This window comes from Vipera berus (assembly GCF_964194415.1).
Source record: "Vipera berus genome assembly, chromosome: 2".
Classification (NCBI taxonomy): Eukaryota; Metazoa; Chordata; class Lepidosauria; order Squamata; family Viperidae; genus Vipera; species Vipera berus.
In genome coordinates this window covers 212,164,189-212,178,488 of record NC_138203.1, presented here as the reverse complement: position 1 = coordinate 212,178,488, position 14,300 = coordinate 212,164,189, and the positions used below count along the sequence as shown (strand labels likewise).

The following is a 14,300-nucleotide window of genomic DNA, read 5'->3' as shown; positions in this document are numbered from 1 at the left end:
CTCTTTGTCAGTAACTCTGGGTAAGCTGTACAGGTGTTTTTAAAAATAGCGAACATTGAAACAACTACATTTGGTATTTGCTAGGAAAGGTGTGCTAGTGAAACTTTAGAGTTTTGCTTCAGTGGGACTGTGCATTGTGTATAATTGGACCGTATATTTTTCTCAACACAGATATAAACCGTGTATCATTTGGGTGTGTCTTATATGAGATTGACTGTCACTTGTACTGACATGACCTGGCCTATAAGGAGAGCGCTCATCGTTCTTTTGTGTAAGCAAGTATTGGCAAGGAAAATAAATAGGATTATATAGGGACAGATGGGTTTTTGACTGCTGAATTGATGCAGCAAGGGAGCCTAGTGGTTGATGCGGTAATATACTGAAAGTAGTCCAGGACTCAGCATTACCGTAAGAGAAGTGTTTATTCTCAGAATGGTTTTGCTTGTATATATCAGAATGAGAGAACTAAGCTTTTTTAAAAAAAGATTCCCATCAATAAATAGCAAAAGACTTGCATTTCTGTATTTTGGTGGGATTACTGTCAAAGTTTAGCAGAGTAGTATATAGGGGCTTGAGAGCTGCAAAAAGGGAGAGGGAGATGCTCCTCACAAACCAGATTTCTCTTACTGCCCTTACCACTTTGTCTCAAACCAGGTTGAAGTTGGTTGGCAAAACCAATAAGGTTGAAGTCACAGCACCACCTTGTGTCTGATGAATTTCCCTTCCAATCTGTTTTCTGACTAGAACATCCCCTCATTTCAGTGGCCAGGAGGTGTGACCAGGCAGGACTTTATTTTTGGTGTGGCGTAATGTGTAGTTGGTTTAGTGAACCAACTACAGATTTTTAACTTAGCCTCGTGGCTGAACCAAAGCATGTCTCAATATTATCTTTCATTAGTTCCTAGGCCCTGGCAGGCTATAATTGTTCATTCATTGAAACCAAGGGTGCCCAGCTTTTCCTGAATTTGATTTTGCAAATACATTGTGGATGTTTGGACATGACAATTATGATGCTTAGATTCGGAATCTGTCTGATCCGATTTATCTACAACAACCAGAAAGTCTGGCATGGGACTGGAATGAAGAGAACTATGAAACTGATGCAGCCTGAAGAAAATACTGCTATTGTATTTCATACTAACTGTTGTTTCTGGACTTCCTGTAAGATCAGTCTCATATATAGCACATTGCACTACTCTATACAACTAGTTGCTAGAGCATAAACATAGAAATAGAGAGGCAGTGCCATATGCATATAGGTAAAACCAGGGATAAAATGGGCCTTTCAGAGGAAAAGAACAATGATTTCTTCCTACAGATTCTTAAATCCCATTCCATACTTTTTCACATTGATTCCTGACTGATTTCTGCTTTCTTATATGGAAAATCAGCAGCAGTTGAGGAGGGGTGTGTGAGCCCTGGGCGGACAGATAAACAGATAGCAATAGCACTTAGACTTTACAGCCCTCTCTAAGCAGTTCACGGAGTCAGCATATTGCCCCCAACAATCTGGGTCCTCATTTCACCCACCTCTGAAGGATGGAAGGTTGAGTCAACCTTGAGCCGGTAAGGATCAAATTCCTGGCAGTGGGAATGCAGAGTCATCCTGCAATACTGCATTCTAATCACTACACCACAATGGCTCTTGATACACACACACACACACACACAGAGAGAGAGAGAGAGAGAGAGAGAGAGAGAGAGAGAGAGAGAGAGAGAGAGAGAGAGAGAGAGAGAGAGAGAGAGAGAGAGAGAGAGAGAGAGAGAGAGAAGCATGGTGGGAGAATTTACTATGTTTTTTCATATACATCTTCCAAAAATGCAAATCAATGCATATTTCCTCTTATTATATAATATAATTCATAAAGCATGAAAAGGAAGAACAGATTATGATTACCTTAAATTGGCCTTCTCAAATCTGGCGGCCTCCAGGTGTATTGCATTGCTGCCCGTGAATTCTGAAGTTGCAACATCACCACATTTGGGCAGCTTCAAGTTGAGGAATACACCTTAAATCATGGATAAGTACTGTTTCTTCTGCCTAATAAATTGCTTTTCTGAGCTCTTAATAGATATCTATTTATCTATCCAGTTATAAGATCTGTATTATGTTTATTCTCTCCCTCTCCCTCTCCCTCCCTCCTCACAAAAACTGAAGAATTCTTACTTTTTGCCCTAGGATTCTTCCAGACAAAGACCACCTCAGAGAGCGCTTCCGGCTAATCCAGTCTCTTCGAGCAAGAGGACGGGATTGTCCAAAGTGAATACAGGAACAGTACCATCATATGGCACTGCAAGGAATACAGGAATTCATGTGGTCTCGGCAGAGGTGAGCTATAAAATGGTAACGAGGATATATAAGCAAAAGATAAAGGAAAAAAATATTCAACTGGACACCTAATATCATTTTTCCCCGTTGTGTTTTGGAAAGGACAGAAAGATAAGTTGATGTAAGAGAAGAGTAGTAAAGATATTAAGATAATTGTAGCATGATATTTTCCAGGAGTAGAAAAGCCTAAAATTCACCAACAGATGCAAAAAGCTTGAGACAGTGAAATGTCACTGGAAAATTCTCAAGGCTCCAGGTAAGTCTTTCATGGAAGACTCTAGTCCAGGGGTCTTCAAACCTGGCCCTTTTATGACTTGTAGACTTCAACTCCCAGATTTGCTCAGCCAATTCGCTTCATGAAAAGTATTAAACCCTGAATTAAAAGGTGAAAACAACACATTGAATCTTGGCCCAGGAATGACAGGGAAGGAACAGAGTCACAGATCTCCTGGGAGATGATGTGTGATTGGGTCCAGGCAGTGGTAAATGCATCTCTGAAGATGGTTCTAATGGTTCCCCTGGCTCTTAAAGAGGCAGTGGTTTGTCCCCTCCTCAAGTAGTCCTGCCTGAATCCAACGGTACTGGCAATTTTTGTCTGGTTTCCAATTCTTCAATTTAGGGAAGGTTAAAGGAAAGTCATCAGTTTACAGCTCCTGTAGGCCAGCATAATGTTGGTTGAAGATATGAATATGTGTATACTTTGTATGCGGACTAAACCAATGTTGTTGACTGGGAACTCACATGATTTGTGGTAAATGCCCAGCTGATAGAGTGAGGAATACGGATCTTAAAATTATTGTATCAAAGCTCAAGGTAGTTGTATTTTGGGAAGGAAATTGAGTGAATTATTGCAATGTGTACCTGAATGGTCAGCAGTTAGTGCAAGTAGGTACATTTGTGTACTTGGGTAGAAAATTTGCTAAATAAGGGAATATGCAGAAATTTGAAGAATGCAAATTCTGACAGAAGCCTAGTGGGTAAATAGGTAGTCTAACAGAATATTCTTGGAAGGGACCTTGAAAGTCCAACCCCCCTCCTGAAGCAGGAAACCCTATGTCATTTCAGACAAATGGTTGTCCAATCTCTTCTTAAAAACCTCCAGTGTTGGAGTATCCACAGCTTCTGAAGGCAAACAGTTCCACTAGCGAATTGTTCTGTTAGGAAATTTCTCCTTAGTTTTTGGTTGCTTCTGTCCCTGATTAGTTTCCATCCGTTGCTTCTTGTTCTACCTTCAGGTGCTTCAGAGAATAGGTTGTCCCTCTCTTCTTTGTGGCAAAAATGGCTAGAGCCTGCTTCACCCACTTTATAATATGGAAGTGAGACTTTAAAGTGTTAGGAAAAATTAGAAGTCAGCTGAATGAAGTGGAGAATGGATGATTTAACTTGCCGGATAAAAAAAGAAGAGAATCAACAATGAACAGGTGATGATTGAGTATAGATCAAAAACAAAATTGAGTATTCAGTATAAACATTTGAGTGGGGATGTGTAGAAGGAGTAAATGGCTGAACAATAAAGAGTATACCAAGAAAATTATGGCTGGATGAAGTTGATGTGATCTTTAAAAAGAGAGTGGTAAATTTGAAAGAATAAATGGCAATATGTGAAATTGTGTATGGATGTAGAAACAAGGAAAGTTGCAAAGCTGGAGAGCTACTGAATAGTTGCTGTAAATTCATTCCATTCAGATTCTTCATTAACTAAGAACAACAACGTATTTTTATGGTCAGTGATCAGTGCAAACAGGAAGTAAATTAGAGAAAGCATTTTAGATTGAGATACAATGCATATTTAGTAGCCATTCTATTTTGTTGCATTCAGCAGAGCTATGTGGATAAGACCATAATTCACTTATGGAAAGAAATGATGTGTCATTTAAAATGTTTGGATGTTGGAAATCTCCATTGTTCCACCTAAATGCAAATATACCTCTAGTTCAGGGGTCTTCAAACTTGGCCCTTTTATGACTTGTGGACTTCAACTCCCAGAATTCCTCAGCCAGCGTGCTCTAGTTTCTTCTACCTGAGACAAAACAATACTAAAATTCTTTTATCTTTTGTAGAATCAAGCCATGAGAAGTCCTGGAGCAGCACATACTATGAAGTTTAGAAACTGAATTTTGTCCTACGTTTCTAAAATCTACATCAATTCCATTTGGTTTCACCTGGAATTTTCAAGGGCTTTGTTTTTTGTACAAATCTCAGGCCTAAAGTAACTGAGGCCAGTTTCAGAGCAATCTTTAGGAAAGGACCCATATTTTGTGGCATGGGCTGATGCAATTCTCTAGAAAAGGTCTACAGATCTCCCAGTACATACCAAGGACCTTTCTCCATTAGATTTGTTTATTTAAATTCACATGCAGAGAGAAGAAGAGGACTTAATTATTCCTGTAATTTGTTGTTTCAACAATAGACAGATTGATTAATCAACTTTGCATCATGGAGCCAATACATCTATCTCTGAACACTTTCGGGAACAAAATCTGAGGTCCTTTGAAGAAGAGGGAAATGTGATGCACTAACAGCATCTCATGCTGGTGAAAGATCCTCCCAAACTACTTTACATCATATAGAAGAGTTTCCTAATTTGAAGAATTTTGCTGTATATGCATTTAAGAGAAGAATTTTCTTTCCTTTTAAGGAATCTTCTACTTACATATAGGTAAAATCTTATATTCTTCCATGGAGACAGCTGTCAGCCCAAAGTTTTTTCAGTCCGTAGTTTTTCAGAATTCAGAAATTTTAAAATTTTAGCAATGTAAGTGCAGTGAGTTCATATTTTGCCTTGAACTTCCACAGTCCTCTGAGGTATACTCAGGTCTACTTGCCTTGGAATTGTAACAAGTACTGACCAGCTATGCAGGGGTGTTTTTGTGATGGCAAATGTTTCCCTTCAACCTGGATGGTCTTGGCATTATTTCTGCTCAGCTGTATTTGCTTCAGGTATCAGCTGTATTTGCTTCAGGGATTCAGCCAGTTTGCACCACTTCAGCAGAACCGGTAGCTATTTTTGTGTTGCCCAGGCCCAGAATGGACTCCTGGAAGCGGCATCCACCCAAAGAACTGGTTGTTCATATATTTGAATCCCACCACTGATCTTATGTATCTCTGAAATGCAACTTTGGGAAGTGATTGCTGAGTTTTCCTTAAGTGTTATATGAGGAAATTCCAACAGAAAGTGAAGAATGGAGAGATGCTTCCATTATGATGCCCTTCTCTAGCCCAAAAGAAAATATGTTGAAGTGAGTTCATAAACCTTTTATATGGAGGAAAGTGGGATGTTTTAGAGGGGACTCGAATAGAGAAGAAAATGACAAAAATTAGTTTGGATTGTATCATGCATGGGGCAGGGGCAGGATTTTTTCCCCCTGTTTTTTTGTAGGTGAAGTAGGGTAGGTTATTTAAAGCTGTATTATGCCTATTTTAGGTAACTTTAGAGTTTATTTATTGTCTGTCTTGAAATGACAGGAACCAACATTTTGCGGTACAGTTGGAGAAGGTGCAAAAAAGAGACTTTTTAAAATTATTTTACTCTGAGGGAAGTTGCAAACCCTTGTCCCAATACCCCATGGTGTGCCAGCTTCTCCTGACTCACGAGAGCCAATTGTTAAATGTTCTTGAATTTTGTGAGCTGATTGAGAACAGAACTCTGAGCTATAATGCCTAGCATATTTCATGCACCAGGAGATCCTCATGGATTTTGCTGCATGGATTTTACCTTCATGAGGACAAAAAAGGCTGAGAGATATTATCCAGGGTCCACACAGTGCTTTTGTCACTGCTGCACCTCAGTTAATATTACCAAGACACTCTACTTAAGGTAGTTCTTTAAAATGTATTTATCTTTCATATAAAGGTAAAGGTAAAGGTTCCCCCGCACATGCGTGCTAGTCGTTTCCGACTCTAGGGGCCGGTGCTCATCTCCGTTTCAAAGCCGAAGAGCCAGCGCTTGTCCGAGGACGTCTCCGTGGTCATGTGGCCGGCATGACTAGACGCCAAAGGCGCACGGAACGCTGTTACCTTCCCACCGTAGTGGTCCCTATTTTTCTACTTGCATTTTTACGTGCTTTCGAACTGCTAGGTTGGCAGAAGCTGGGACGAGTAACAGGCGCTCACTCTGCTACGCGGCACTCGGGATTCGACCCGCCAAACTGCCGACCTTCTGATCGACAAGCTCAGCGTCCTAACCCACTGAGCCACCGCGTCCCTTATCTTTCATATAGACTGAGATTATTCACTTAAAACATTTCAAAACTGTCCTTAATGTAACTAGTAACTTTTTATACTTTCCAATTTGGCACTGGCATAAAGAATACAGCAAATTTATAATAAGAACAAAGTCATCAGATAAAGTACCACAGTAACCATTATAACGAGGAATTTCCTGATTAAAATGCAATGCAGAACTAATTATAAGTGTCCTGTTGATTAGTGTTTTCCTGCCATTCTACTTTACTCATCCAACATTCAAAGTTTTATAAGTTTCTCATTCCAATTCATTTGAGGATACCTAATGATTCAGCTTAATTAGATATCCATCACAGTTCACAAAGCTCAAAATAGGCCTTTTGATTCATGGTGCTAGTTGGGCAGTTGATAAAAGTCTATTGTTTGTCTATCTGTGTTCCACAAGTTGTCTTTGCACTGTAAACAACCATGAATCCTAGTGATATAATTGTAATACTGAGTCATATACGCGTGAGTTGTAATGGGGGTCTCCCGATACTCCCATGTAACACCTCTACTCCGCGAGCTGCATTGGCTTCCGGTTGCCCTCCGGGTGAAATTCAAGGTGCTGGTTATCACCTATAAAGCCCTACATGGCCTGGGTCCGGGTTATTTGAGGGAACACCTGCTGCCGGCATCAAACGTCCTTCGCCCAGTGCGCTCTCACAGGGAGGGTCTGCTCAGGGTTCCGCCGGTGAGAGATTGCCGGCGGGTGACACCCAGGGATAGGGTCTTCTCAGTGGGAGCGCCTGCCCTCTGGAACCAGCTGCCGGTAGAGTTGAGGACTGCTCCCGACCTCCGATCATTCCGCCGGGGCCTGAAGACCTGGCTCTTTGAGCTCTCGGGCCCAGGCTGAGGAGAAAATTTTAACTGGGGTTTTAATGTACAGGGTGAATTTAATGCTTTTTAATTGGTTTTAACTTTTGTATGTTTTGATTTTTAATTCCCTGTAAACCGCCCTGAGTCCTCAGGGAAAGGGCGGTATACAAATGCAAATATTAAATTAAATTAAATTAAGTTCTCAGATTTTAAGCGGTGCTTCTTTTATCCTGTGGATTTTTTTCCAGTTTGTTTTGCAATATGTTGGTGCTAAAGAAATGATGTTTGGTTTCTGATGATGTAAAATTACCATGGTTAGTCTACGTCAGTTATCCTACATGCTAGTTCAAGAGACCATACAGAGAACTAAAACCATGTTCCTGAAAATATTATTTCAAGTTGGGCATCAGCCACTTTTGATTAATATTGGGCTTGTCAAATAGTATTTTAATTGCATACCTACATTGCCAGGGTACAAAGTAATATTGTATGTTTAAGTTTCATACTGAATACAGTATTTGTAGCCTCAAGAAGAGCAAATCTTTCTCATGATCTTTCTCTGGTGCTCATTACTGCCTAGCAAAACTACACAGTTATTTATCTTATCTTTTTTCCATGTTTGCAGTAGCTGAAATGATCATTTTTAAAACCAAAGTATTTTGTGCATTCCTAGGTGTATGTTTCAAACCCACACCAATCTAGCAACTCTTTTACAATAGGAAAGTATCTAGAACAGGGGTCTTCAAACTTGGCCCTTTTATGACTTGTGAATTTCAACTCCCAGAATTCCTCAGCCTGGCTGAGGAATTCTGGAAGTCCACAAGTCATAAAAGGGCCAAGTTTGAAGACCCCTGATCTAGAAAGTGCATCCGTCATACAGAGTTATTCTTGGTCCTTTGAAGATGATACATTTCCAATATTATCACTATAATGTCATTCAAAATTACAGTTGCAGGAGTTGAAGCCTTGCTGTAGCCATATCATCCAGGAGACAAGTAATGACTAATCCTTAATGAACTGCAAACACATCCTACATTCTCAGTCTTGCATATTCTGAAAATCTGTTTCCAAAACCTTGCAGAATCCTATTTAAAAAATCCTTTTTTTATTGAAAAGTTTTACAATACATTTTATTTTTAACAAAACAAAACCCCTCCCAACCCCCTCCCCAACACCTCCCTCCCTTCCCCCTCCCCCCTCCCCGACTTCCCAGAGCTAAATGCAGGGTATAAAAATACAAACAATCCTTTACTGAGGTCCATGACAAGTGAAGACCCCCCCAAAATCATATTCTTAATTTAGCACTGCTTTGAGTAAACATGCACAATCCTGCCTTTTCTTCCACTAACCTTTTTTGGCCTATTTCATATCGCTTCAAGGTGGCCATATTTCCAAGAATATTATACAGCCATAAGGATATCTTTTTAATCAGATAGCCAGTTCTTAAAACAGTGACTCCCTCATAACTTCTAAAATTAGCATCCTGCTCCCTTGTCATTGGTGCACAGATACACCTGTGTGTTCTCCCTCTACCTCTAGTGCAGGACTGTCAAACTCAATTTCCTTGAGGGCCACATCAGCATTGCAGTTGCCCTCGGGGGGGCGGCGGGGGGGGCGGCCTACTGGGTGGGCATGGCTGGAGTGCATGTGGCCAGCTCTACATCTTTCATGTCAAGGTTACCTATGGGGCCCTGCGCAGGAGTGGGACAGATCTGAAGGTCTCTGGCAGAAGGAGATGGGACCGGGGCAAATGCTAAGGCATGGTCCACTGGAGGAGCCTCACTGTTCCTCTTCGGCCATGCGGGGGGAAGCTGGACGGTGGCGCAGAGGTCAAATGCCTAGCCCAGCCCTCAAACACCCGCAGCACTAAGCCCAGCCCCAGTCCCCAAGGGGGCGCCCAGCTGCACTGCTGCTGCTGCTGCTGTGCTTGCTCTCCTTAGCCAGGTTGCTCATGATGGGTACGAGGGCTCAAGTCAAGAGGGAGGCCCACTCCCTCTCCATGTGAGGAGACCTGGCTTTGTATCCAAAGCTTCCTTAGCAATAGGATGGGAGACCCCCCCAGGATAGGCCAGGAGGAGGGGGCAAGGGGATGGTGAAAGGGCAGCAGGGAAGGACTAAGGCAGGACTTCCCTCAAACCCTCCCGCTCCTTCCTTCCTTCCTTCCTTCCTTCCTTCCTTCCTTCCTTCCTTCCTTCCTTCCTTCCTTCCTTCCTTCCTTCCTTCCTTCGAGTGGTGGGAAAATATTTGAGATGAGGGAGGGAGAAAAACAGGCAAGAAATGCAGCTGGGGAAGTGTCATCCTTCGTGAGGAATGAAGAAATGCACCATCGCCTGGAAGTGGCCAGCACATGGCCCTCACCTACTTCACATATCCGGCTTGGTGGGCTCTGGTGGAGGGGATGCCATGAGCAGCATGAGAGTTGATGTTACCTGCGCAATGCTGCCCAACCCCCAGCCTGTCTGGTTTTGGCAGGCAGCAGGGCGCTTTCCTCACAGTGCCGAGAGGCTGAGCCGGGTGGCACGAATCTGAAGAGGAAGCGCAACGCTGCTCAGCCCCTGGCCTGCCCGAAGTAGACAGGGCCATGTGCTGGCCACTTCCAGGCGATGGTGCATTTCTTCATTCCTCACAAAGGGTGATACCTCCCCAGCGTGCACCCAGGGGGCAGTGCCGACATGGCAGGGGCTGGTCCCTGTTTCCAGATGGCCTTGTGGAGCTAAGACTGAATGTATTTCAGCATAGATGACCACCACAAAATTGTACATTGGCTCCTGGCCGGCCTGGGCCGGGGCCAAGGCAGCGGGGGCCGTTCCCTCACTGTTTCCAGGATGGGTTCACGGGCCACATGAAACCACTTCGCGGGCCGGATCCGGCCCCCGGGCCTTGTGTTTAACATGTCTGCTCTAGTGGATAACAGAAATTTCCTTGTGTGATAATGGGAAAGAAAAGAAATGGTGCTCCTACAGTTAATGCACGATGGAAGGGATTTGGGTACATCTCCTAATTATGTTCTAGAGGAGCCTTTTCAGATGCAAGAAATGACAGTCTTAACTATATAGTATATGCCTTAATACTGCTAATACTTCACCTAATTCTGTTTTTTCATATGCATAGCATAGATTGGGAGAAAAGTGCTACATGTGGCTACAGCTCAATACATATTGAATCAGATTGGGCTCCTAAAACCTTGTGGAGCTTATTTCCAATTTTAATAACACTTAGAGCTGTGCAGTGCTTTGGATTCAAAGGCAAAAGGCAAGATCAGGGTTCGCCAAATTGGAGGGGGGAGGGGAAGTTAAACATGGAACATTTTCCAAGCCATGCATTATCTGGAGATGATAATTGCTGCATGATCACAGGAAAATATACATTTGATTAAATGAGTTGCAAAGTTCCCTTTTTTGCCTTTATAACTGAAGTACCGTACAATCCTATACTGCACTATAACCATTTTCTCACGTTTTGGAGAAGCTTTTTTAACCATGTCTCACCACTTTGTTTTGGAGTTTACGGTACGATTTTTGTATATAAATTGTTCACTTATACAAATACTTGAATAATGCAGTTGTTGTGCCTTTTGCCTAGATACCGGTATATTGAATAAATTTTGTGATTGTATTTGTATACTTACTTGTTATAAATTGTTGTGTGGGGTCTGATACTATTAAAGGGGTAGGGGATACTACATATGCTGTTCTTTAAACCAATCATCCTCATTGCTGGAGAACTAGAAAAGACAATTTTCTTCAATTTGAATTCAATCCTGGAGAAAATGTGGATTTACCTATGTAGTTTCCTTGCACGCAACAAAACATGAGTCCTGGTGAATCAGGCCACAGGCCCACCTAATCAAGCATTTTGTACCACACAGTGGCCAACTACTGGATGAAACTCAAAAGTTTAGAGTAGAGCAACATACCCCTTCTACTGACACTTCCCAGGAAATCAATAAGGCTTTTTGCCTACGATTCAGGAGGTACTTTAACAGTCATCAGTACAGAAGTGGTTTGCCACTGTTTTCTTCAAAAATGATTTCTGAGTTTTGGGGATCAATTAAAGTTGGCTAGCTTTGTGCTGCTTTTCCCCTGATGATATTTAACTTTTATTTTTAAACCCTATAGCCATCTGATCTGTTAGATTGAAATGGGTTTTTTTTTTCTCCTTTCGTTTGCAGACCATTCAGAGAGTAAATCTCAGATATAGGAGACTTTCTCCAAATGTGATACCTTTTAGGTATATTGGATTACAACTCTCCTTGTCCCATAAAACAAGGCTAATTTGGGGAAAGATGGTAGGGGGACAATAGAAACTAGCAAATGAAACAGATTACCAGCTTAGGAAGTTAATAGAAACAATATGTTCTTCCACATTGAATAAACGAGTTGTGCTAAATGAATGAAGCAAGAACAAATTTCAGTCATTTATAAAGCCATTTGCAAAACTCAATTATACAATTATCTAATTGTAAAATACATTCATTGGCAACAAAGATCTCAAAGGTTTACAAGATTTGTTTCACAGTTTTATTTTTTGTAGTTTTGGAAAAAGTAGTACCTTTGATACAAACCTTCACTGTAATGAAAGCCAAACAAGAGTGACTGGGTTTATACATTCTAAACAAAATCTACATTGTGACTTAGCATAAGGAATAGACACAAAAAGCTGTTTACTGGTGCCAGTAGGGCACAACAGCCTTTAATACCAGATCATTACATCTAACCATCCAGAAAGCTTCAAATATATTTTTCAATCCCCAAAGTCAATGTAGGACCTTAATTTAAAAAAATTCAAGTACATTATTTTTAACTTACTATTTACCCATCCATCTACAGGTTTAAAAGCAAAGAAACAATATTTTGCACCGGAAATAAAGTAGCACATACAAGTATAGAAGAGAATGATTACTTATACAAATAGAGGAGATTTGGGAGGGGTTAGATTTTTTTTATCCCACCTTTATTATTATTTTTTATAAATAAGGTGATGAACATACCCAATACAGGTAGTCCTTGATTTAGCACCACAGTTGAGCCAAACTTTCCACTGCCAAGCAAGACAATTTTTAGTGAGTTGCCCCATTTTACAACCTTTCTTGTCACCGTTGTTAAGTGAATCATTGCAGTTATTAAGTTAGTAACACAGTTGTTAAATCAACCTGGTTTCCCTATTGACTTTGCTTGTCAGAATATCACCAAAGATGACCACATGACCCTTCGGACACTGCAACTATCATAAATACATGTGTCTGAATTTTGATCACATGACCATGGCGATGCTGCAACAGACGAGTGAAAAATGGTCATAACTCAGTGCCGCTGTAACTCTGGTCACTAAGCAAATGGTTGTAAGTTGAGGACTTCTTGTATTCCTTCCTCTTATTTTGCCCACAACAACAATCTGTGAGGTGAGTTAGGCTGAGAGAGCGTAACTGGTCCAAAGCCATCCAGCCAGCTTTCAAACTGGAAACAGAAGGGCAATCCTTTGCAAGGCATGTTTGTGCTACACTGTTACAAAAAAAATTAAAAATTTTACAAAAAATAGGTCATAGAAAACTTTTTTTGGTTTAGCACTTTCAACCATCCCATGAATTATACACAGATGGAACTCTTCCAATAAACCTTATGATGGTATTACTCTTAAAAGTTACATGTGCTCTAGAGTGTGATCCCTGCAGTTGTGTCCATTGCATTACAAAATAGTCTTATTTTATAAATGAGAACTACATTCTGCTGTTGACCAATAAAAAAGCGCAAAGAACTATATAGGAGCTTATTTACAAGTCAGAACAGGCCCATTAATTTAGAAGCACAGAGACAAGACTGAAAACAGCCTGAAATATTTATCCAGAACCCTTTTGTAATGACGTGTTCCTTTAAACTTAACAAAATTAAGTTTGATAATTTTGGACTTGATGCAACCAGTAGTTAGCTCATAACCAGTCATGTCTTACTGTATGTGAATCTTCATAAGCACAGACAATTATAACACTTTAGAACATCTTGGTCATCCAGGCTAAAAAGACTTTCATTAACCAATAAAATAACATAATATGGGTGGCTAGTGATAATTATCATAGGCAGTTAAGCCTCTAACTCAATCACTTGTTATCACTAATTAAATCTTACTAACTTTTGACAGTTTTGATCCCACTTTCTGTGATCATAACTGAGTTCTAAACTATAGAAATTATTTGGCTATAAAGCACACACATTTTCCCCAAAATATCTACAAAATATCATTCCATATGGGGACAAGAACAAAGCATTATCACAATTAAATTATAATTCATATTTATGGAAAATGAAAGATAACTGCTGCTATATCTGAACATCTACTAGTATCAGTAAAATTAATTAAAATAGTGGAAGCACCAAAATACATTAAAATCCAATATCCAGAAAAAGGCTGTAGGGCTTTTTTTGAGACTGCACCATTTAAGAATAAAGATATGACTGAAGGTGCTGAATGTCTTGGGCAACATTACAATCTGGAGGGAAATGTAGCTATTTATTTTACCATATTTTCAAAAAACGACTTGGGTATTCCTAGCTGGAAAAAAAAATAGACATGCTTTCTTTTGAAGTTTTAAACTCTTCACACACTTCAAACAGTGAATATAGCTTTTCCTTGTGAAGGTAGGAGAAGAGTGAAAAAGATCTGGAAGAAACAATGCCACTTGACAGTAGAATATTTCTTCCAAAGGCAGAGGGAATATGCCCATGTGTGATACAAATACAATCATCACTGCTATTGATTCTAGAGTGTGCAAAACACAGTGCCATTGCCAAGGATGAAAAGAGGAGAATCAATATGCAGAAATGTGGAGGTAGCAAGCTGTGTTGAAGTTGGTTGCTATTTTCCAAAGGCACATAATGGTGATGCTTCATTTAAATTCTTCCAGATGCATGTATGTTTTTATGCTGTTTGGCCC

The 14,300-nt window shown here is 40.5% G+C and overlaps 1 protein-coding gene across 1 annotated transcript in view; it reads left to right on the top strand.

Annotated features, from left to right (window-relative positions):
- ADAM19 (ADAM metallopeptidase domain 19) overlaps nucleotides 1-8,068 on the top strand; it is a 76,287-nt gene extending 68,219 nt beyond the window's left edge. Inside the window, exons 22-23 of the mRNA XM_081319542.1 lie at nucleotides 2,180-2,329; nucleotides 4,390-8,068. Of these exons, the coding sequence (XP_081175668.1) occupies nucleotides 2,180-2,329; nucleotides 4,390-4,443 (204 nt within the window). The 3' untranslated portion in view covers nucleotides 4,444-8,068. The remainder of the gene's footprint in view (nucleotides 1-2,179; nucleotides 2,330-4,389) is intronic.
- The last annotated feature ends 6,232 nt before the right edge of the window (nucleotides 8,069-14,300 follow it).